At 41.5% G+C, this 25,714-nt stretch overlaps 1 protein-coding gene across 22 annotated transcripts in view; it reads left to right on the top strand.

The window, feature by feature from the left end:
- lrrfip2 (leucine rich repeat (in FLII) interacting protein 2) overlaps positions 1–25,714 on the top strand; it is a 182,624-nt gene that overhangs the window by 97,381 nt on the left and 59,529 nt on the right. For 15 of the 22 annotated variants that reach the window (XM_078216627.1, XM_078216617.1, XM_078216619.1 and 12 more), the window contains 6 exons: positions 3,712–3,759; positions 3,855–3,899; positions 8,394–8,450; positions 8,550–8,603; positions 13,517–13,585; positions 15,498–15,611. The exons of the other annotated variants lie outside the window; for them this stretch is intronic. In XM_078216627.1, coding sequence (XP_078072753.1) covers positions 3,712–3,759; positions 3,855–3,899; positions 8,394–8,450; positions 8,550–8,603; positions 13,517–13,585; positions 15,498–15,611 — 387 coding nt within the window. The remainder of the gene's footprint in view (positions 1–3,711; positions 3,760–3,854; positions 3,900–8,393; positions 8,451–8,549; positions 8,604–13,516; positions 13,586–15,497; positions 15,612–25,714) is intronic. 22 annotated transcript variants of the gene reach the window in all.

The raw sequence follows: 25,714 nt of genomic DNA, 5'->3' as shown, positions 1-25,714 counted from the left end.
TCTTTGCAGTAATCCGTTCTGTTCAGTATGACGATGGCCCCTCCTTTGTCTGCTGGTTTGATGACAATGTTGCGGTTGGTCTTGAGAGCGTGGATGGCGTTACGTTGTGCTTGGGTGATGTTCGGGGCTGTCTTGTGAGTGCGGCTGATGAATTTGGTGTTGAACACCATCCACCAGGTACACGGTACATACTCTTGCAACTCGGCCAACGTTGTCTACCTGATACGCTGCAAGAAAGGATGTCCCGAGGCATGGTACATTGGGGAAACTATGCAGACGCTGCGACAACGGATGAATGAACACCGCTCGACAATCACCAGGCAAGACTGTTCTCTTCCTGTTGGGGAGCACTTCAGCGGTCACGGGCATTCGGCCTCTGATATTCGGGTAAGCGTTCTCCAAGGCGGCCTTCGCGACACACGACAGCGCAGAGTCGCTGAGCAGAAACTGATAGCCAAGTTCCGCACACACAAGGACGGCCTCAACCGGGATATTGGGTTTATGTCACACTATTTGTAACTCCCACAGTTGCGTGGACCTGCAGAGTTTCACTGGCTGTCTTGTCTGGAGACAATACACATCTTTTTAGCCTGTCTTGATGCTCTCTCCACTCCCATTGTTTTGTTTCTTAAAGACTGGATTAGTTGTAAGTATTCGCATTCCAACCATTATTCATGTAAATTGAGTCTGTGTCTTTATAAGTTCTGTTTGTGAACAGAATTCCCACTCACCTGAAGAAGGGGCTCAGAGCCTCGAAAGCTTGTGTGGCTTTTGCTACCAAATAAACCTGTTGGACTTTAACCTGGTGTTGTTAAACTTCTTACTATTTTTTTACAAGCCATTGCAACTTGTAAAATTAATCTTGATTTTATATATTGGTTATATTTCCTGTATTGAACAGAATCTGAGAAAAATTGTGAACTTGCATTCATCATGTTATGACTTTGTTCATTTAGATAGACTATTATAACTTGGAATTCTAAGTCCTCAAATTTTTAACAGCATTGAAGACTATCCCAAAATTAATGGCAATATAAATAATGGCTTATGTACATTGTAATTTGATGTTCAAAGATCTGTTTTGTATGTGAATCTGCCAGTAATCAGATGCCAAGTTAGTTCTGTAAATCTAAAATCGGAGATGTGCATCAGGCTGGCACTGATTGTCTTTTGGAGCTAGAATGAGTTAAGCAAATGAGGTGTAAAAAAAAAAATTTGGTTAAAACAAATGTGCAGAAAGTTGACTTGACAAACTTACTGTTGCTGGGAAAATCCACTTTCAGAAATGTTGGTCTGATTTCTGAAATTCAGCACTTTGCCGCATTTTGGGTTTTCCTGGATTTTAGATTACCTGCTTTTTTTTTTAAAGAGTGGAGGGGTGGATGCATGTTTTCTTTTGTCACAAAATACAGTAGTGAGACCTGATCTGAAATTCATAAAGCAGCATTTCAGGAGACTCATTGTTGCTCAGCGGAATCTCATCCCGCTGCTGTGACCCATTCACTGGAATTCAGTGAGAATACATAGAGGGAGATACCAGTTTTCATTGGAAGGAATTAATAGATCCAGCTTCATTTACAGAAGACATGATGCAGCTCCGAAATTTCTGCTCTAACCATGAGTTCTCTGGGGCTGCAGACCTTTCAGAGGGAATCTCTGACTCTATCTTTTCTGGTCTTGTATGTGCAAAACCCGTGTTGAATCTGTCCTCCTGGGATCAGCCCAAGAATGCCCTCTTTCAGCAATTACTTCCTGCAGTTATCACCCACATGTCTCGAGAGAAATTGTCCAGCTTTTAGCAAAATCACGTTTTCACTCAGTTGCATTTTGGATCATAGACCTGTAGATGCCATTATTATCTAGAGGTTTCATTGAGGAAAAGGCTTTAATCCCTCCTTGCAACATGTCTTTTAATAGTAGAAATGCCACAATTACCACTTGACTTGTACACTTTATTTCATAACTTTTGGATACATTTTCGATATAGTTTGTGGGGAATGCAGCTATATTTGATCTTGGTCACCCAGTAATGTTTGATTGCAAATTGCTGCCATGTGCATCATCTTTTGATGACGGTCACGAAATCATCACCTTTTTGAGGACAATTCGGGATGGACAATATTGCATCTTGTGAGCAAATAAAAGTAATTATTTCATACTCTGTAAAACTCCCTACTCTGGCTTCTTGTTCCTACAGCCTCCGGTCATGCATTGTCTAATTTAAATTGTGTTTTCTCAAATCAGACATGGAAATGACCAGTTTTTTGCTTTCAAGAATTGATATACTAACATATGCTTTGAGATAATTTAAATTGTCCAAGTTTTGTGGAAGGTAACTTGTACCATTGGTTTTGTAAAAGCACTTGAGGAAACCGTAATGACATCACTGATTTCTGAACAGGCCACTTTCGAAGAAAGCAATGAATTGTCATTTACTTAGCACACTATCCAAAGGATATGCTGCAAGACTAAATATTATATTTATAACTCATTCTTGTGAGATATATTTTCCATTTGAACTGTAAGATGCCTTCAAATCTACTCCATCAACTTCGTACAACTGTTAACACACAAATGTATTCAAATATATAATTTGTCATAATTTTAGAGCTCTGCCCACTTTTAGAGCTCTGCCCACTTGCTTAAAATATATTGTTTGAATATTGTATAATATTGGAAAGAATCTTGCTAATTTCTGGCTGTTTTTCAAAACAATTCAGAGTCGATTGGAGCTTCAGCTTGAAATCCCAATCGTTTCGGCACATGACTATTTCAAATAAATCGATTTGCCAGAGCATTTTTAGCAGTTACCAAGAAATGTGTCGACTGAAAAATTGTCTGCCCCTGCTAGTTTGTACTTTTGCTCTGTTGACTCTTGCCCAACATCCTCACTGGTCTCCATGGTACATTCCCATGCACCTACTTGCTAGCAGACTTGTTAGCTAAATCAATTGTCGCCTATTCCAGGAATGTGTTTTCCACTGATATCTTGTGCCCTGCCCACATGAAACTATTGTCCTTCAAATGATACACATAATGACTAATTGCTTAATGTCTCCAGTTGTTCTGACTAATATGGGCCATGGATGAGACTGGGTCAGTTTAAATTAATACTTTGTTGAGATCCCCCACACTACTTTACTTGGCTTCGATACAAATTCTCGAGTGCTTAGGGCCTGTTGAGTGAGATTTCACGGCTGTTCACACCAGCAGGATCTTCCAGTCCTACAGACAACGTACCCTTTCTAGGGGTTTCCCGGCGGGATTAGATTCAATGGGAAATCCCATTGACAGCAGCGGAATCAGAAGTTACCGCTGCTGAGAAACACACTGGGGGCGTGGGGTGGGGGACCAGAGAATTGTGCCCATTGTCTTTTTCAGTGGAAATTCTTTTCCTTTTAAAACACAAGGGGAACGTTATAAAACGATATCCTAAAATATCGCAGTTTATTCTGTTCAACTAGTATGAATGGCAGCAGAACCAGAATTTATACCAACCCTCTCCCTTCCTTTGTTTGTGTACAGCTTAATGAAAGTCTCATATCCATGTGAGGAATAATACAAATATTGATGTCTCCACTCAGTTTGTATTACTCTTTATTTTGGCTGAAGAACTGTCATTTTTCAGTTGTGATAAATTTATGAATGATATTTCATAATTTAGGATGTACTAATTCATTTGGATTCCTCATTCCTTTGTTTCCAATATAGCCATCCTCTCTCTATAGTGGCCCTTTTACAACACCCAAGAATTACAGGGTTTGTATGATATAGTTTACAATTAGTTTGTCTTAACGAAGTCAAATTCCTGCAAAAATTGTTTCATATGAATAAAGATATCTTTCCTTCTTTAGGCATCTTCTAATTTAGGCACTGGCCTAATTCGAAGCCAAAGTTTGGTTGGTATACAGTAACTGCATGGGCTGTAGATAGAAAGTTGAAGCATTGTAGTTGCTCATGGTAGTGATAGTTTATCTGCAACTGAAAGTTAGTTACTTCAAACTGTTATTTTTTAAAAGTCAGGATATGACAACACTGAAAAAAAGGCCTTTGATAACCAGCAATAATTGCACTTTTAACTCCATGCTTATGCAATTGAACATACCAAGTGCTATGTTAATGTTTTATTGCTCCTTATAGACCAAGTAAATGTTGAAAAGCAAAGCTCAGAAATAATTCTTAACAAAAAGCTTCTGGATGATATATTTGTTATAATGCCTGTACTCGGTGATTTGGACTGGTAATGCAAAACAAAGAGCAAAATGCTGACAATCGCAGCAGGTCAGGTAGTGTCTGTGGAGAGAAACCGTTAATGTGTCAGGTTGATGACTTTTATCGGAAAGAAATGCAATTTTAGCATGCAATGTTTTAAATAGCATTTGCAAATAAGACTCGGTGTTGGACTAGTGGGTATTAATGTTACTGTGCTTTACCTGTCAAGTCTTAAGAAAGTAGTATCGCTACATTGCGAAATTGCATGTGATAAACTTGTCTGATATTCTTGTGGAAACTTCTTCATGGGCCCATATCTCATCCACTCATAACTTAAATGAGAACAATTTCAAGCCTGACTTCCCCAAATTAAGTAAAAGTATCGAAGAACAAATATAGTTAATTGAACTTTAACAGGTTTATACAGAGGAAAATTAATAGAACCCTTGCCCAATGGCCCCGGGCAAATATGGGACCACCTGCTCCATGTCCCATAACCCAAAAATTGCTAGGATTGATTAATGGAAATACTGTCCGAAGGCCCAAGGCTGAGTTTGTAATTTAACGGAGGAGATGGGATGAGGAGTTGATGCAGAAGGGTAAATGTTGGTGCCCAAATTTCCAATAATTATTATTCTGGTTCTGGGTTGATAATAGAAGCTGCACTATTAAACTGCTCAGTTGTCCTGTTGCGTATTGAAATGTGACATTTGTTAAAATACTATATACATTTGTGCACTCCTTGGACTGCAATCCAATAAATATTAACAAAGTTTTCAGGATCTCAGCACACAGATCTTTTTGACAGCTAATCAAGTACTCTTGTGGGAAACAATTTGAGTAGAGTAAGAAGTCTCACAATACCAGGTTAAAGTCCAACAGGTTTATTTGGTAGCAAAAGCCACTAGCTTTCAGAGCGCTGCCCCTTCGTCAGGTGAGTGGGAGTTCTATTCACAAACAGGGCATATAAAGACACAAACTCAATTTACAAAATAATGGTTGGAATGCAAGTCTTTACAGGTAATCAAGTCTTAAAGGTACAGACAATGAGTGGAGAGAGGTTTAAGCACAGGTTGAAGAGATGTGTATTGTCTCCAGACAGGACAGTTAGTGAGATTTTGCAAGCCCAGTCAAGTCATGGGGGTTACAGATAGTGTGACATGAACCCAAGATCCCGGTTGAGGCCGTCCTCGTGTGCGGAACTTGGCTATCAGTTTCAGCTCAGCAATTCTGCGTTGTCGTAAAGTTGGACACGCATTTCCATCAAGGACAGTCACCTCAACACTTCACCGTATCGCAAGCCCAAAATAAGTTGCTTCAGTAGCACAGTGGTTAGCACTGCTGCTTCACAGCTCCAGGGACTGGGTTCGATTCCCGGCTCGGGTCACTGTCTGTGTGGAGTTTGCACATTTTCCTCGTGTCGGCGTGGGTTTCCTCCGGGTGCTCCGGTTTCCTCCCACAGTCCAAAGATGTGCGGGTTAGGTTGATTGGCCATGCTAAAATTGCCCCTTAGTGTCCTGAGATGTGTAGGTTAGAGGGATTAGCGGGTAAAATATGTAGAGATATGGGGGTAGGGCCTGGGTAGGATTGTGGTCGGTGCAGACTCGATGGGCCAAATGGCCTCTTCCTGCACTGTAGGGTTTCTATGTCCCACATCAGGTTTGACTGTAAAATCTGGACTTGTAATCCAGTGCAGTACTGAAGGAGTGCCACCTTTAAGATTGTCAGTAGCCTTCTCAGTTGCACACAAAATATTCCGTGGCATTATTTGAAGAAAAGCAGGGGAGTTTCCCTTGGACGCTGGTCAGGATTTGCCCCTCAACCAACATTTGAAACAGATAATCCAGTTATTTATTTCATTGTTGTTCTGGGAGCTTACTGTGCTCAAATTGTTTGATGTGGAGATGCCAGTGTTGGACTGGGGTAAGCACAGTAAGGAGTCTCACGATGCTCCACTTCTCCAGCTTCACCCTAAACACGTTAAAGAAGCCATCCCCTACAGCAAGCCCTCTGTATACACAGCATCTGCTCAGATGAGGAGAATCACAACAGACACCTACAGACACTGAAAGACGCCGTCTTAAGAACAGGATATGGCGTTCGACTCATCGATCAACAGTTCCGATGCGCCACAGCGAAAAACCACACCGACCTCCTCAGAAGACAAACACTGGACACGGCGGACAGAGTACCCTTCGTCATCCAGTACTTCCCCGGAGCGGAGAAGCTATGACATCATCTCCGCAGCCTTCAACATGTCATCGATGAAGACAAACATCTCGCCAAGGCTATCCCCACACCCCCACTTCTTGCCTTCAAACAACCGCACAATCTCAAACAGACCATTGTCCGCAGCAAACTACCCAACCTTCAGGAGAACAGTGACCACGACACCCCACAACCCTGCCACAGCAACCTCTGCAAGACTTGCCGGATCATCGACACGGATGCCATCATCTCACGTAAGAACACCATCCACCAAGGTACATATTCTTGCGACTCGGCCAACGTTGTCTACCTGATACGCTGCAGGAAAGGGTGTCCTGAGGCATTTTACATTGGGGAGACCATGCAGAAGCTACGACAACGGATGAACACCGCTCGACAATCACCAGGCAGGAATGTTCTCCTCCTGACTGAGGACACTTCAGCAGTCACGGGCATTCAGCCTCTGATCTTCGGGTAAGCATTCTCCAAGGTGGCCTTCATGACACACGACAACACAGAATTGCTGAGCAGAAACTGATAGCCAAATTCCGCACACATGAGGATGGCCTCATCCGGGATCTTGGGTTCATGTCACACTGTCTGTAATCCCCACAACTTGCCTGGGCTTGCAAAATCTCACTAACTGTCCTGTCTGGAGACAATACACATCTCTTTAACCTGTACTTAACCCTCTCTCCACTCACATTGTCTGTACCTTTGAGACTTGATTACCTGTAAAGACTCGCATTCCAGCCATTATCTTGTAAATTGAGTTTGTGTCTTTTTATGCCCTGTTTGTGAACACAACTCTTCACTCACCTGAAGAAGGAGCGACATTCAAAGTTTGTGCTACCAAATAGACCTGTTGGACTTTAACCTGGTGTTGTGAGACTCCTTACTGTGCTTACCCCAGTCCAATGCCGGCATCTCCACATCAAACAATTTGAGCACAGTATGCTCCCAGAACAACAATGAAAGAAATAACTGGATCATCTGTTTGTGTTGGTTGAGGGGCAAATCCTGACCAGCGTACAAAGAAAACTCCCCTGCTTCTCTTCAAATAATGCCACGGAATATTTCATGTGCAACTGAGAAGGCTCGTGACTATCGGGAAGGTGGCATTCCTTCAGTGCTGCAGTGGATTATAAATCCAGATTTTACACTCAAACCTGATGTGGGACATGAAGCAACTTATTTTTTCTCCAGAGTAAAATTGAGCTAGGAATAATGGATAATGTGAATTAAAAAGGCACTAAGTATCCGTCAAAGCAAAAATAATTATGTAGAGACAGCTCATTCCGATTTGAAGTAAGCCCAAACCCTACTGCAGGAAAATTATTGGGACATTATGGGCTGAATATTTATTCTAGGGTCAGGGCCATGACATTGGGTGCATTCCTGGGTCCCGATCTCACCTTTATGCTTGAACCAAATGACAGTACCTCTGACAGTGAAATAATGGAATGTCAGTCTCGATATGTGCTCAAATCGCTAGAGCAGCACTTGAACCCACAATCTTCTGATTTCAAGGAAGAGTGCCGATGCCTCGTGGGCCTATTGGAGTCCAAAAGCAACTATTTTTCTTTCGACTATGGAAAGTACATTTACTTTCGCCCCATATTTTTTACCAAGGCAAAATTAGCAGCATATGAGACTATATAATGAAGTTAAATCTGTCATGCTTGTTTGTTGCTTTGTCCACCAAAGTAGAAAAAATCTAAGACATTTTAGTAACAGTTACAAATCTTTATGAAGCTCTGACTTTAGATAATTGTGACCCATTATCCGAGCATGTACAGGTTCTAAGTCAGTTGCACTGGAATGCTTCAGACATTTCGTTTGTATAAACTTTGTTTACTTTTGTGCAGACAGAACTTGATAGTTGTGGTACCGTTAATGATCTGTTTAGCTGAATAATGGCCGAGTTCAGCTAATTTATCAAACTGCATTTAACCCGTACTTTATATTTGTAGGTGTCATTGTACGATGAGAAACTTTATAGTCACCATCAGAAAAATAGCTCAAGAACTGTAAGTTTCCTGCAAAGTATGTATGACACCTTTACAAAAACAGGTTTTGGATTACTGGAAGCACCATTAGGCTTTTTAACATTCTGGGTTTTTCTCCAGCCATCTGAATACAGCTATTCTTCACGAGCAAGCTCAGTGCACAATAGTCCAATGGTAAGAATAGTGCTGCAGCATTCTAAATGATTCATATTTATGAATTAAGTTATTGTTGATTGAACTAAAGATGCAATGCCTGAGGTCCCACAACAAAACTCTTCACTGCATGTGCATTAAAAGTTACTTTAAAAATCTGATAATGCAAGTTTGTTACCAGTGCTAAGGAACTTAGCTGAGTTGACCTGTATAAAATTACTTTGTTAGATGAAAGCCCATACGTGCTCAGCCATTGCAATGACGGTTTGATAACTGCACGTTGCATTCTTGCTGTGAACTCATTTTTTTCGCATTTGATACATACCATGCAATACCATAAATATAAACACTGAAAGTAGGCTGAGTACATTACAATGGAAGCAAATCATTTCCGTTGCAATATAATGTAATGCAAGCTGCTTTACCAGGTGTCCTTTTATAACAAGTTACCACTTACCTTTTTTTTGCTTTTCACAACTTATGTTATCATGAAATTTGGAGATAACTGAATCATGATTTGGAGAGTTCACTGAGTTACTCAGCACACTTGGGACGCCCGGCCCATCAAAGAACTGAATGAGTAGAAATGCAGCTGTTCGCAGAGTAAGCCCCAGCAGAAGCACTGCATTTGCAGACTTATTCCAAGTACAGTCTGACTGACTAAACTTGCACAGTAGTGGCTTTTCTTGTCCACCCTGCCATTCTCTTCGCTCTTTTGCCTGACTTCCTCCCTCTGGCTCCCACTGCCATCCTTTGAGGAGTGGGTTGATGATGGTAGATTTCAGTATAGGGGAGGGAACAATACCTGAGGAGTAGTTGACAATATCAGCTAACTTGGAGTCAGGAAGGAAAGATGAGTGGTTGGCAGTTTGGTGGTAATGGGGTGAAGGGATAACGTGAGATTGGACTGGGCATGTGGTGAGTTGGAGAAACCGAGAAAGATTTACTTTCAGGTTAGGTTGGAGGAGCCTTGGTGGACAAGGGGATGGGGAAGAAGCAACAAAGGTATCTAAGTGAATGGACTTGGTCTTCGTGCCAAAGAAAAGTGCATTATTTTGTGCTTCAAGTTGAGGGTAGAAGAGGGAAGAGAGAGGGGTTTAAGAACTTGTCCTATAGAAGCAAAATCAAGAAGTAACTTTGTGTTCCAGGATGATCCTGGAATAACGAGTAGTTTGGGCAGAGGAGAATAGAACCTGGCAAAGCATTATGTGGTCCAGCCAAGTCTGCCAGTAAATGGATAAACCAGTTGTCCACCATAAATGTTCAAGTCCGATTCCTTGGACCTAAGGAAGCGGAAATGACGGCCATACCAAGAAAACAACTCGGGTGTGTAAATTATGGGTTTGGTGGGAATGAGAGCATTAAAGGTGGAGAAGATTCTATGTTTGAGCAGATCAGTAGTTGCAGAAATATTGTGGTAAACAGGATCAAAGACAGTTGGGTGTTTGTAATGTAGTTGTAATTGACTTGGGGAGAGTTCCTTCCAAGAGTGAACACAGAGGAAGTAGGGTGGGAAGGGGAGAGGAACACTAGGAAGTGATCAGAGATTATTTGTCTGTGATGCACATCATGGGAGTAAACAGACCACATGAATTAACCTGGTCAGGAGGTGGTCTTCAATGTAGATAGGGATTTTATATGGAGGGAAAGATTAAGGGAGGACAGGTGGACAGTGACGTCAGGGAAAAAGACATGAGATGGAGATTGAAATGACTGAGAGCAAGAACTTATTTGATGCAGAAGATGGGAAAGGAAGGCAGGGAAGATATCATACTGGAAAACTTGATGTAGTATTTGTTAGAGAGATAGGGAACAAGGATTTTAAAGGTGAGCTTCGAGGTGGAAGAGCTGAGTTGAGGTGGGAGGGATTGCCTGGTGGAGGACATTGGGAAATGTGATTTGATGATGAAAACCACACCAGTGGTGGTGATAGTTAATTCAGTAGGTGTCCACAGAATCAGGCTTGTGACCGTTTTTGTTAAGTTGTCCCTTTCAAAATCTGGAACCATCATTAGATTGGCTGTAGCCATTGATTGATGAAATCTGTGGTGGGATTTTCTAATGTTTTCTATTTTTGCCAAATGCACCTCATATCTCGGGTCTTTCCCAGTTCTAATATCGATTACTGCAAGCATGCACTCTCTCTGAAATCATGTTATAAATGCAATTGACCCATGCATTTCAACTCCAAAGTACGAGTTGTAACACCTCCCCCGGTTCTGATCTTTATATCCTTAGCAGATGGAGAGATTATTTATGTTTGATGATAATGATGCTCAAGTGACAGATTCCTCATACTTTTTTAAAATGTCTAAAGGGGAGGAATTTTGGCTCATTTTCTCTGCATTATGCTCATGCTTGTGGTTGGTTGAAGTGTTAAGAACATAAGAACATAAGAAATAGGAGCAGGAGTAGGCCATCTAGCCCCTCGAGCCTGCCCCGCCATTCAATAAGATCATGGCTGATCTGACGTGGATCAGTACCACTTACCCGCCTGATCCCCATAACCCTTAATTCCCTTACCGATCAGGAATCCATCCATCCGCGCTTTAAACATATTCAGCGAGGTAGCCTCCACCACCTCAGTGGGCAGAGAATTCCAGAGATTCACCACCCTCTGGGAGAAGAAGTTCCTCCTCAACTCTGTCTTAAACCGACCCCCCTTTATTTTGAGGCTGTGTCCTCTAGTTTTAACTTCCTTACTAAGTGGAAAGAATCTCTCCGCCTCCACCCTATCCAGCCCCCGCATTATCTTATAAGTCTCCATAAGATCCCCCCTCATCCTTCTAAACTCCAACGAGTACAAACCCAATCTCCTCGGCCTCTCCTCATAATTCAAACCCCTCATCTCCGGTATCAACCTGGTGAACCTTCTCTGCACTCCCTCCAATGCCAATATATCCTTCCTCATATAAGGGGACCAATACTGCACACAGTATTTCAGCTGCGGCCTCACCAATGCCCTGTACAGGTGCATCAAGACATCCCTGCTTTTATATTCTATCCCCCTCGCAATATAGGCCAACATCCCATTTGCCTTCTTGATCACCTGTTGTACCTGCAGACTGGGCTTTTGCGTCTCATGCACAATGACCCCCAGGTCCCTTTGCACGGTAGCATGTTTTAATTTGTTTCCATTGAGATAGTAATCCCATTTGTTATTATTTCCTCCAAAGTGTATAACCTCGCATTTCTCAACGTTATACTCCATTTGCCATATCCTCGCCCACTCACTCAGCCTGTCCAAATCTCTCTGCAGATCTTCTCCGTCCTCCACACGATTCACTTTTCCACTTATCTTTGTGTCGTCTGCAAACTTCGTTACCCTACACTCCGTCCCCTCCTCCAGATCATCTATATAAATGGTAAACAGTTGCGGCCCGAGTACCGATCCCTGCGGCACGCCACTAGTTACCTTCCTCCAACCGGAAAAACACCCATTTATTCCGACTCTTTGCTTCCTGTCGGATAGCCAGTCCCCAATCCACTTTAACACACTACCCCCAACTCTGTGTGCCCTAATCTTCTTCAGCAGCCTTTTATGGGGCACCTTATCAAACGCCTTTTGGAAATCCAAAAACACCGCATCCACCGGTTCTCCTCCATCAACCGCCCTAGTCACATCTTCATAAAAATCCAACATGTTCGTCAAGCAGGACTTTCCCCTCATGAATCCATGCTGCGTCTGATTGATCGAACCATTTCTATCCAGATGCCCTGCTATCTCCTCTTTAATAATGGATTCCAGCATTTTCCCTACTACAGACGTTAAGCTGACCGGCCTATAGTTACCCGCCTTTTGTCTCCTTCCTTTTTTAAACAGCGGCGTAACATTAGCCGTTTTCCAATCAACCGGCACTACCCCAGAATGCAACGAGTTTTGATAAATAATCACTAACGCATCCACTATTACCTCTGACATTTCTTTCAATACCCTGGGATGCATTCCATCCGGACCCGGGGACTTGTCCACCTTCAGTCCCATTAGTCTACCCAGCACTGCCTCTCTGGTAACATTAATTGTATTAAGTATTTCTCCTGCTGCCAACCCTCTATCGTTAATATTTGGCAAACTATTTGTGTCCTCCACCGTGAAGACCGACACAAAAAACTTATTTAAAGACTCAGCCATATCCTCATTTCCCACTATTAACTCCCCCCTCTCGTCCTCCAAGGGTCCAACATTCACTCTAGCCACTCTATTCCTTTTTATATATTTATAAAAACTTTTACTATCATTTTTTATATTAATTGCTAGCCTAGCTTCATAGTCTATCCTTCCTTTCTTTATCGCTTTCTTAGTCTCTCTTTGTTGTTTCTTAAATTTTTCCCAATCACTTGTTTCTCCACTATTTTTGGCCACTCTGTACGCAGCTGTTTTTATTTTAATACTCTCCTTTATTTCCTTCGTTATCCACGGCTGGTTCTCCCTTTTCTTACAATCCTTGTTTTTTGCTGGAATATATTTTTGCTGAGAACTGAAAAGGATCTCCTTAAAAATCCTCCACTGTTCCTCAGCTATCCTACCTGCCAGCCTGCTCTCCCAGTCTACCTTAGCCAATTCATCCCTCATCCTATCATATTTCCCTCTGTTCAAACAGAGGACACTGCTAATGAAACTTCTGTATTATAATTGTAGAGCACCAATACAGAACTGTTTCTACTTGAGTTGTGTGATAGCAACATAATTGTTACATTTTTGCGAAAACTTGTGTATCTCATTAACAAAAGCTGATTTTTTTTAAATGAAGGACTTGCACCTTATTTGCAACATTGTGCAATTTGTGTCTGAGAGCAAGAACTGATTTTTGTAGACAAGGCCTGATGACATGTGATCTGTTTTGCTGAAGCTTGCGCAGCATGAAGCATATTTTGCAATGTGATTTATGTCATCAAGACTTGTTTTATAGTTTATTTACTTTAACTGTTTGTAGAATTCAGATGATGAAACAATGAGCAACGTGTCCCAAGATAGCTTCAGCCGGGGGCGTCGCGACAGCGTGGTGAGCTTGTATGCATGTCAGTGTGTGTTCTGGTTCAAGATTTTGGTCGTAATTAGAGATATTTGAAATAAGGTGAATATTGTTGCCATGGATTTTAAGATTTCATTTCCTTTCATCCCATCCATAGCAATACATATAATCGTATAAAAGGAAAAATGATAGCTGCAGGTTTGAGTAATGCCCTTTGTCAGAACTATGAATTAATGCATCGAAATAATTTTGGTAAGATTGGGATAAAGAGTGCATGAAATAAATAAAAGATTCTTCAATCACAAATAACAAGTTAATGGATTGAACAACCTGTCACTTGCTTAACAGAAAAGCTAAAAAAAACATTTAGATGACAAAAGCTTATCTTAACTGAAGCCATAGTTAAGAACATTGAGAACATGCAAATAGCTGGTGAACGAGAGGATGATGTTGCAGCAGATCTAGATTTGAACTAAAAATGCTGGGTTTAATGAAAACTGCACATTTTGGTTGTAAGTGTGTCACTCAGTGCTGTTAATACATTCATGACTGGTTTAGAAGCACGTTTTCTTTAGAAAATGAAAATTTTCTTTATTTTGGATGGCTCATTTCTGCTTTAATTACTTTTTCAATGTCTTCTATACATTTCCGGGTTGTGACCAAATTCAATTTTTAGAACCACATTTGATTTAATTTTTCATCATATTTTCAACTTTGCTTCAAAACCACTCTCATTTCAGTTAGGATTTCCAATTCAATTTGCAACACTTGTATGTACGAATTAAAATCACCAATTAAAGTCTCTGTGGATTTGTAATACGAATGACCTGCAGATGTAACTGATAAGCTGTGGGCCAGGGACCATTGGTGAGCAGAGTTGGTTTGAATGCACATAAACCTATTGAATGGGCATTGTAGTAACATTAGTGGTTGTCCTCTTAGATCAGCCAGCCAGGTTAAAGAAGGAGTTACAGTAGTAAACAGGGGGAGATCAGGAAAATCTCAGTACAGTGCAACATTCCCTGGAGAAAATTGCTCTTGGTGTTGGATTAACAATTGAGTAAAATGGTGTTATGCAAAAAATACATTTGTGAAAACTGAAAGCACCCAACCAAACAAGTATAAATTTTGCCTTAGGTTATGTCTATAGAGGGCATTTGGGCTCTTCAATATTTAACAAAGAACTTGCATTTATAATAGCGCCTTTCATGACCTCAAATGCCATATTTTGAAATGTAGTCACAGTTGTCATGTCAAAAATGCACCTAATTTGTTCACAGCAATGTCCCACAAACAACTGAGAAAGATGATCAGATCTGTTTTTATGATCTTGTTTGCGTGAGAATTGTTGGCCAGGAGAACTCTGCTACTGTTATCCACTTTGTGCTTTGGCATATTTTGCATCCACCTGAGAGGGCAGATGGAGCCTTAATTTAACATCTCATCCAAAGCAACAGTAGCCAAGAAATTGCATCTCTCAGCTGTGGGAGGCACTGTATATGCACGTGTTGCACCAGGCATATGCCACATGAGATATTGGTGAGAGTGCCTTGTAATTGTCAAGACTCCTGTAGATAACCAGCTTTATGTAAATCAGAAGTCTAGCACTTCAGACCTCTTGGAGCCTAAATGCAACTTGTGTCATGCTGGAATAAAACAGAAGATGATGGAAATACTTAGCAGGTCTGGTAACATCTTTGGGGAAAAAACAAAGTTTCAGGTCAAAAACCTTTTATCAGAGTTCATCATAAATGCTGTTTCCGTTTTCAAGCTCAACTTGAGTTTCCATCTTGTAAGTCAACATACTTTGTGTTACTTGTACCTGCAAATATCGCCTGCAGTACTTCTAAATTGCCATGGGTTTTAAATACGTCCAGTTCCTTACCTTTAGAATGTTCTGTATTCTCTACTTTTATCACTTAATTTTTCTTTTTCTCTGCAGTCCTCTGATTTTTCTGATCACAATGGATCGATAGCTGACTATTTTAGCCGTTCTAACCGCAGGGGAAGCATGGTCTCGGACTTGGATGATAATACTGTGCCTGATCTCTTTAGTGTGAGTGAGCATATCTGCACTGTGTGGTTGGCTTGCACATTACTTTCTCGATGTGATCATCCAATGTGCAGTTTAATAATGTTAACTTAGCTTTTAAAATATATGAATTTTGTCTGACTTTTTATTGAATCTAACATGGAAAGGCTTTAGGAGAAAGTGGTGTGCATTCTTAAGAGATCTTTAAATACTATACAAATGGAATCGACATGATCTTGCGTGGAGATTTTGTGGCCTGTTCAAATACTGACCCTTTTCTGTTTATTTTGCATCCTCTGTCCTGATGAGTATATAGTCTTTTCAAAAGTTGAAGCCAGGTTTAAGACTGGCAAGTCGGACTGTCCATCGCAGGTTGTTTAAGTTTGAGGGCAAGTATAGGGAGCATCAAGGCTACTCCTTGTGTTCACAGGCAGTGACCTTATTTTACTGTACTGGTTTGACATAATTGGACTCACCAGGTGTACGGAGGAAACATGATGCATGCAGATTTCCTGGTTTGATGTTTGATTGGTTCTCCTATAGCTTTGATCCTTTAAATCCTAATAATGCTTTCATGCAAATAACCTGTCACCTTAAAGACCGTATCAGTTTGCCAGCACCAATCTTTCCTTAGTTACGTTAAGTGTTCTTCTTTCCATTCTGCAATTCCATACAGGTGTGAATTCTGTATATTAATGTTGTATTTACTTGGCCTATGGTTTTCTGTAAATTGGTCTGTCTACTAATTCAGAGTTCGCTTGCAATTAAATTAACATTTTATTTTTATGCGCTGAAGAGGTTATGGAGTTTGCCAGCTGATTGCTTTTGAGGTTCCTTGTTAGCAGTTAAATGCATTGAAAGCTTATAGTTTGGGATTCCTTAGTATAGCCTATTATTATGTAAGTTACTGTGATACTATTGAAATATGATTAAATCAAGTGTGATAATGCAACTTCAGGTGCTGGCTTTTTTGTGTTGATGTTAGTTGGAGAGGATGAAAAACAGCCCATTGGCAATGTTTTTGGCAGAAGTCTTCAATTCCATGGCTAATATGTAGTGGGGGGAGTTCCCAAGGGCATAGGTGCAATAACTGAAAGCCTGGCTGCTGCTGTTGAAATGGAGATAAGGAATATACTTGTTTTGGTGACATCTCTGTGTGAAAGTGGGAACATTCACTCCATGGGCTAGAGTGAGATGAGACTAAAGCAGGCTTATTCAACTTTTCGGCATTGGAGCTACGCTTCAGTTTCTTTTTCATTCAAATTTGAGGAAATTTCAGGAAGATGAAGTTTGACACAACATTAAAGGCAAATTTCAAAAGGCTGATGTATGAAAAGAAACAACTTGCTGAGCAAAACCGAAATCTATGTCAAAGCATTAACTAAACTTTTAAAAATTAGTAATCAAGATGCCTGAGATTGAGAGGATGAGTCTGTGTATCTAGCTCAGTCTCAGGGTGGGTGAGTGTGTGTGTTAGTGTGTTGATTGAGAGCGAATGAGAACCCTGAGAGTGAGCTACACGCGTGTGCGCACACTTGCTCTCTTGCCCCCACACTTCCACGACAGGCCCTGGGACTCGTCTTGAAAACACAATAAGATTCAATAAAAATAAATTGCTGCATCCTTGCAGGTAGAACAGAGGATTTGGTGCACTGTTGACACAATGGCTCTGCAGGTATAAGTGCAAAGTTATACCTGCAGAGCCATTGTGTCAACAGTGCACCAAATCCTCTGTTCTACCTGCAAGGATGCAACGACACACCCTGCCAAAACTAAGAACACACCACAGCAGCTCCAAAAACACACAATGGTAAACCCATACACCTTGCAATTGTAGAAATTCTTCATGTTCACCTTTTACTGTCGTTGTGTGTTTGACCCTAAGAAATGCTGGTGCCTGGTCCCTCTTGCAGCCAAATGCGTGATCTTTGGTGAATGGTCTACAGGTTTAATGAATGAACCTGCCTAATCCCAATTAGGACTATGGGCACCACATCAGCTGCTAGGGTTGAGAGACATCAGAATAGCTGATTTGGCACTTAACTGTGCACTCATTAGAGGACGATTGACTTTTCACTGTGATTATGAATTTTGGACCCCATTTTTCTGATCACCCAAGAATGGCCCAACGTAATGTTATGCAATCAGCAAATTTATTGCAACAGCTCAGTATGGTGATCAAGGTCTAGATTTGCTGTCTTAATCTGAGTGCCAGCACCCCCTTTAAAATAACAGCTTGCATTTATATCAAGGTTTCAATGTACTAAAATGACCTGAGATGCTTCACAGGAGCATTGCCAAAGAGAACTTGACATCAAGCCACAGAAGTGACAAAAGTTTGGTCTAAAAGATAGGCTTTAAAGAATATTTTGGGAAGTTTAGCAAATAAATCATGGAACAAATCAGGGATGTATAAGTGGCTGAAGTTCAAGGAATGTAGCGAAGATTGTGGAGTTGAACAAAGTCACAGATAGGGAAGAACAAGGGAGTGTTTAAAAATTAAAGGTGAGAATTTTAAAATCAAGGTGTTAGTGATTGAGAGTCAATGTAAGTCCATGAGCACGGGGTTGCAGATGAACAGAATGTGTTGAACTGGATTTGGCCTGCTGAAAAGCTTGTGGCAGGCTAAGATATGAGCTCAAGTTTCTGGGGAGACTAAGATAGGAGAGTTCCAAAAGGTCTAGTCTCGCCATGCTGAAGATGTCATTGAGTGTTTCAGCAGCAGATGAGTTGAGGTGGGGTGGAGATGGCCATGTTATCGAGTTGGAAGTATGTTGTCTTGTTGACAGAGGTTTGTTCATTTGGAATCTCAGCTTTTGGTGAATAATGTTTTTAGCAGCCAAATCCACTTCAACAATTGTGAACTGTGCCAGTGGATTCTGTCATTTTCACCATCAGGTCGAAGATCCACTTGTGCTTTGCTTTTGCATTATTTTATTCATATCCATTGTTAACTCATCTGCTCTGTCCTTCATCTGCTGTCCTTCACTTGCTCTTGCTTTCTCTCCAGATACTGCAGCAGTATTGAAATAGTTAATTGCTGTGGTGATCAGAAGCTAATGTAGGAATTTAAATTTAGTGACAGGTGACCTACTTTAAATATATTGGCATAATTGTGTCTTCAATATCTGTGTTGTAAATGTTCCAAAATCATTTCTTTCTCTTTCCACTGAACTATGGACCAATTAATTAGTGCCAGAGGCAGGAAAGAAACAGAATGTTTGCTCAAAGATCTTAAAAGATATCCAGAAACTGAAAAGTGAATGAAGCACAAATTTGAAAAAAAAGATTACATGTGCTGAACCTAATTTAATTATTTGAATGAGGACCAGAAAAGGTAGTTAAGGATAAGGTAACAGACGTAATATATTTTGATTTCTGCAATGCCTTTGATAAGGTGCTGAATAGGAAATTCACCCCAGTCACTACTAGTAATTTGTGAATCCCCCCACCCCCACCCTTACCCCCACTTTGGTGATCCCACGTCGTACTGATGCTAACAACATCTCCATTACTCTGCTGATTATGGAGAGTAAATTGGGGTAGTAAATAGGCAGATGAGATTTGTCTTGCTTCTTTTGAACAGCACATTTCCAGCATTTTTTCCCCTTAGTTAGATGCAATAGTTGTACCTGAATTGGAATATTTTGGCTAAAGGCATGGATAATTCTAGAATATGACAGGTAGGATATTTTTGGGACCCAGATTGTTGCTGTGTCCTCTGTGCTCATCAGGTGATGTGGGGTGAATTGAATTAACTGAAGACTGGCTTTTTGAGACTGGTGGTAACCTCAGAAGAAAGCTGAAATGGATCATCCACTTACTTGGCAGTTGTTGCTGAAGGTGGTTGCAAACATTTTAGCCCCATCTTTTGAACTGTCATGCTGGGCTCTGTCCGGCATTGAGGATGTGGATGTTTGAGGAGCCTCCTCCCCTTAGTTGTTTAATTAACTGCTGCGGCTTATGGTGGTCACTTCTACCAAGACTGCCATGGAGAGATGCAAGTGTAACACGCAAGGTCAAGTAGATTTTCCCCTTGTTGGGTCTCTCACCAGCTTTGTCCTCAAGACTCGGCCAGAACAGTAATGGTGCTACTGAGCCACTCATGGTGATAAAGTACCACACCCAGAATAAATTCTGCACCTTTGCTTCTTCCAAGTGGTGTTCAACATGGAGGAATGCTGATCAATCAGTTGAGCAAGAATGATGGGTAGTGTTGTGTATTTGGGGAATTACTATGTGTGACATGGTCCCTTTAAGAGGACAGTCACATGATCACTCTGTGACATCATTGGCGTCGCCACAGGCATCCGGCAGTTGGGGATTTGAAGCCTGTACTGTGCACATCGTGAAATAAAACTTGATGTGCTCACAAAAACCCTCGTGGCCTCCTCCATATAATTGGTTCCTGCATCCCCTGAAATAGACAATACCTCAAGTAGCAATCAGGAGGAAGATTCCTTGCCCCTGTTTGACCTGGTGACTTTTGATTTCATAAGGTTTGGAGTCAATATTGAAGACCCCCAGGGCCGTTCCCTTTGAATTGTATACCACTTTTGCCACCTCTTGCTGATGAGACAGGGATGGTGATGGAATTGTCTGAAACATTAACTGTGAGGTATGATTCAGTCAGTGTGACTGTTAGGCTCTTGCTTGACTGCTCTGTGGGATATCTCTTCCAATTTTGGCTCAAATATCCAGATGTTAGAAAATAACTTTGCACAACTGGGTTAGCTATGCCTTTGTTACATCCCAATCTAGTTGCTAGATGGTCTCCTCTTCAGCTTTTTTTAAGAGCAATTTTGGTACAATGACCATTTCAGAGAACCATTAAGAATTACATTGTTGTGGTCTGGCTTGTAGGCCAGACTGTTTATGGACATATTTACTTCCCTACATGGGTGTGCCAGAAGGGTTTTATGAAGATCTGATCACTTCATGGTTTCCATTACTGATATTAGCTTTTAATTTCAGATTTATTTAATTTGTTGAATTTAAATTGGCCAATCACAAGTACAAATTGAATGAATGTGTCCAAGTTATTAGTTTATGCCTCTGGATTTCTAACCCAAAAAAATGATCACTGTGCTGTCATATGATCGAGATATAAACTCGAGGACTTTTCGATTCATATAATGGGTCTTTAACGTTGAAGGCAGTATATTGCTATGAAATATCTCAGATGGAAAACCCTTGTCATACAGAGAAATAAGAATTTAAGGCATTGGACAGAAATTTGTCATTCAACAGTACTCCACCTACTGATTCATAGTAGGGGTAGTGTACTTGTTTTGATAAACATATTCTTGTCATGGCAACCATAACTATGTTGAAATACATGCACTATCCTTGCAGTGTGACCATTGAGGCCCAAATATTTTGTGTGCTATAGTATAATCTCTGCATTTTGGTTAAATTCTCAATTAGTTCAAAATGCTCCCAACCAAGTACCTTGAACTTTTAATAGAGGTTCTTGAAGTCATGAAAACAATTCCTGTTAAGTATACTTGCACTATTGTATCTTGTATTATTCAAGCTGGTATTGTGCTCAACGAGCCCTAACTTGTTTAGATTACATTTTTCATTCAATACCCTAGGGTTTTTTGTTCAAGAAGAAGCGTGCGTTGTCTGTTTTACTGTTGAAACTATTTTAATTGGATCTCAGAAATTAAGTATTGTTCTATAGTTAGAATTTTGGTTGATTTAACAGTGAGGTGTGTTTGACTGTTAGCTTGGAATCAGATTCTTAATTTGCTCTATGTAATGGATGCTTCGATTCTTGCTCTCTCTCTGCTCTGACTTAAAGATCCGTATGCATTACTAGTTCCAGGTTTGCAGCAGTGCAACAAAGATCCAGTTTAGAGATCTCATGCCAGATAGGTGCCTGGCTGTATGGAATTAGCAGCGAAGCTTGTGATCTTGAGTCACTACTGGTCTTGTGTTGCCTGGATGAATTCTAATTCACCATTCATTGTATGCTAACTTCAAAAATCTGTCTTTAGAACTATGATGAATCTATCAAGATTCAGTAACCATCGGTAGAAGGCCCAAAAAGGGATGGAGCAGTCTTGATTCTGGCGAGCGAAGGCAGACAAGTGTTCACTGTGGCAGTGGGGGAGCATTTTAGTGATGGCGACCACAACACGATACGGTTCAAACTTGTTATGGACAAGGAGAAAGATGGTCTGCAAAAGACGTCTTTGGATTGGAGGAGGGCAGATTTTATTAAAACAAGGCGGGATCCAGCCAAAGTTGATTGGGGACAGTTCCTTGTGGGAAAATCCACAGCAGAGCAGTGGGGGGGGGGCATTCAAAAAGGAAATGGGAGAGCACAGGTCAAACATGTTCCCTACAGGGGGAAGTGTCGTAGCAATAAGTTCAGGGGACCCTGGATGTCAAGGACAATTGAAGTCTGGATAAGGAAGAAGAGAAAGGCTTTTAGCAAGTCCAAAATGAGCAATTGAGCTGCATTCCGAGAGGAATATAGGAGGAGCAAGAGGCAACCGAAGAAAGTAATGAGAAGAGCAAAAAGGGGGCATGAAAAAGGACTTAGTGAGAATCCTAAGATATTCTATAAATATGTTAAGGGGGAAGAGGTTAACCAGGGAAAGAGTAGTGCCCATTAGAGACCAAGGGGGCAATCTGTGTGTGTGAAGCCACAGGACATCGGAAGGGTGTTGAATGAATACTTCTCGTCGGTCTTCACTCAGTTAAAGGAAATCATAGGGAAAGTTTGACATAGGAAATGAGGAGGTTTTGGAGGCTCTGATAGCCTTAAAAATGGATGAATCCCCAGACCCGGATAAATTGCATTCCAGGCTGCTGTGGGTGGTAAGGCAGGAAATTGAAAGAGCTCTGCCACAAATATTTAATTCCTCTCTGGCTATCAGAGAAACCCGACAGTACAGAAAGAGGCCATTCGGCCCATCGAGTCTGCACCGACCACAATCCCACCCAGGCCCTACCCCCATATTCCTACGTATTTACCCACTAATCCCTCTAACCTACGCATCTCAGGACACTAAGGGCAATTTTAGCATGGCCAATCAACCTAACCCGCACATCTTTGGCGTATGGCGCAAGTCATGATGTGGAGATGCTGGCGTTGGATTGGGGTAAACACAGTCAGAGGTCTCACAACACCAGGTTAAAGTCCAACAGGTTTATTTGGTAGCAAAAACCACTTGCTTTCAGAGCGCTGCTCCTTCGTCAGGTGAGTAGGAGTTCTGTTCATAAACAGGGCATATAAAGACATAAACTCAATTTACAAAATAATGGTTGGAATGTGAGTCTTTACAGGTAATCAAGTCTTAAAGGTACAGACAATGTGAGTGGAGAGAGGGTTAAGTACAGGTTAAAGAGATGTGTATTGTCTCCAGCCAGGACAGTTAGTGAGATTTTGCAAGCCCAGGCAAGTCGTGGGGGTTACAGATAGTGTGACATGAACCCAAGATCCCGGTTGAGGCTGTCCTCGTGTGTGGAACTTGGCTATCAGTCTCTGCTCAGCGACTCTGCGTTGTCGTGTTTCATGAAGGCCGCTTTGGAGAACGCTTACCTGAAGAACAGAGGCCTAATGCCCATGACCGCTGAAGTGTTCCCCAACAGGAAGAGAACACTCTTGCCTGGTGATTGTCGAGCGGTGTTCATTCATCCGTTGTCGTAGCGTCTGCATGGTCTCACCAATGTACCATGCCTCGGGACATCCTTTCCTGCAGCGTATCAGGCAGACAACGTTGGCCGAGTTGCAAGATACCCAGCCAACGTAGCTTCTGCAGCATCTCCTCCGGAGCCTTCAACATGTCATTGATGAAGACGAACATCTCGCCAAGGCCATCCCCACACCCCCACTTCTTGCCTTCAAACAACCACGCAACCTCAAACAGACCATTGTCCGCAGCAAACTACCCAGCCTTCAGGAGAACAGTGACCACGACACCACACAACCCTGCCACAGCAACCTCTGCAAGACGTGCCGGATCATCGACACGGATGCCATCATCTCACATGAGAACACCATCCACCAGGTACACGGTACACACAATTGTAACTCGGCCAACGTTGTCTACCTGATACGCTGCAGGAAAGGATGTCCTGAGGCATGGTACATTGGGGAAACCATGCACACGCTACGACAACGGATGAATGAACACCGCTCGACAATCACCAGGCAAGACTGTTCTCTTCCTGTGGGGGAGCACTTCAGCAGTCACGGGCATTCAGCCTTGGATCTTCAGGTAAGCGTTCTCCAAGGCGGCCTACACGACACACGACAGCGCAGAGTCGCTGAGCAGAAACTGATAGCCAAGTTCCGCACACATGAGGATGGCCTAAACCGGGATGTTGGATTTATGTCACATTATCAGTAACCCCCACAGCTTGCCTCCTTGGCTTGCAGAATTTCACTGGCTGTTCTGTCTGGAGACAATACACATCTCTTTAACCTGTGTTGAATGCTCCCTCCACCCACATTGTCTGCACATTTAAGACCTGGCTGGCTGTAGAGATTTGCATTCTAATCAGTATTCTGTAATTTGATTTCTGTGTCTGTTTGCACTGTTTGAGAACAGATAACCAGTCCATCAGACGAAGGGGCAGCGCTCCGAAAGTTTATGGTATTTGCTACCAAATAAACCTGTTGGACTTTAACCTGGTGTTGTGAGACTTCTTACTGTTATCTAACTAACCAGTGAGGTCAGTGGAGAAATTTTTTAATGTGCTATCATAAAATCCCTACAGTGCAGAAGGAGGCCATTCGACCCATCGAGCCTGCACCGACGACAATATCACCCAGGTCCTATCCCCGTAACCCCACCTATTTACCCTGCAAGTACCCTGACACTCTAGGTTAATTTAGCATGGCTAATCAACCTAACCCGCACGTCTTTGGACTGTGGGAGGAAACTGGAGCACTGTAAGGAAACCCACGCAGACACAGGAAAAACGTGCAAACTCCACACACTGACCCGAGTTTGTATTAATATGTAGTACTTAACAGAGGATGTACCTGGTGCAGTAAGGAAAGATACTTTGCTTAGTTTGGAATATGGAGGTGTGAAGAAATCAGAAGGCCCAGTGAGTCAGATTGCTGATGGCATGCTCTAAAGCTCTGGCAAGTAATGGTTACTGCTGAAATTGAGTTTCTGTAAAGAAGGAACGGAACAGAAAACAGTATTTAAACCAAGAGCGTTGCTGCCTGGATCTTGAGTGAATGAAGCACTTTGCTCCATTTATTTTGTCAGGCACAGGGATAACTTTATCTGAACCCAATAGTTCATGCATGTCCAGTGCTGACCATGATGTTTTGACATGTTTAGAGTAATTGTTATGATGTTGCAACATACTTCACTATGAAGTATTGTGTGCAATTCTGGTCACGACACTTCAGTAAGGATATGAAGATGGAGTAAAGAAAACATTCATGACAATGGTTCTGGGGTGAGGAACTTCAGTAGATTGGAGAACTTGAGACTTGAAGAATAGACGTTTGAGAGGAGATTTGATAGATGTATTCAAAATCTTCAGATATTCAAAACCTTGAGAGGTCTGGACAAAGTATATAAGGAGAAGCTGTTACAATTGATGGGAGGGTTGAGAACCAGAGTGTGCAGATCTAAGGTGATTGGCAAAATAAGCAATGGCAACAAATGAGAGAATTTTTTTTTAAAAGCAAATGATTGGAATCTCGAATGTTCTCAAGATTGTGATGGAGGCAGACTGAACTATGGCATTCAAAAGGTTCAAGGTTAACCCTGGAACAAAGTAATTGCATACAAATGACAAATAAATCTTTCGTGGTGATAACGAGGGACATCAATTATTCTGATGTGGATTAAGATAGTCAGTGTGAAGAGCAAAGATGGGAGGAGTCCCTGAAATGTATACTTCAGAGTTTTTTTTATGAAACCTGAAGAGCAGAATCAAAATTGAAATACTGTAGATTTTGAAAACTTAATAGATAGAAGAAGGGATAGTTTTCTTTTTTGGTGAAGAGAAAGCTAAGAGGAAATTTGAAGTATTCAAAATCATGCAGGGTCTGGACAGAGTCAATAAAAAGAAATTATTCCCACTGGTGGAATGGTCAAGAATGAGAAGGCACTGATTTAAGGAATTGGCAAAAGAAGCAATGG

Source organism: Mustelus asterias, chromosome 7 (assembly GCF_964213995.1).
Source record: "Mustelus asterias chromosome 7, sMusAst1.hap1.1, whole genome shotgun sequence".
Classification (NCBI taxonomy): Eukaryota; Metazoa; Chordata; class Chondrichthyes; order Carcharhiniformes; family Triakidae; genus Mustelus; species Mustelus asterias.
The sequence above is the reverse complement of the archived record's forward strand: the minus strand, read 5'-3'. Positions and strand labels throughout refer to the sequence as shown.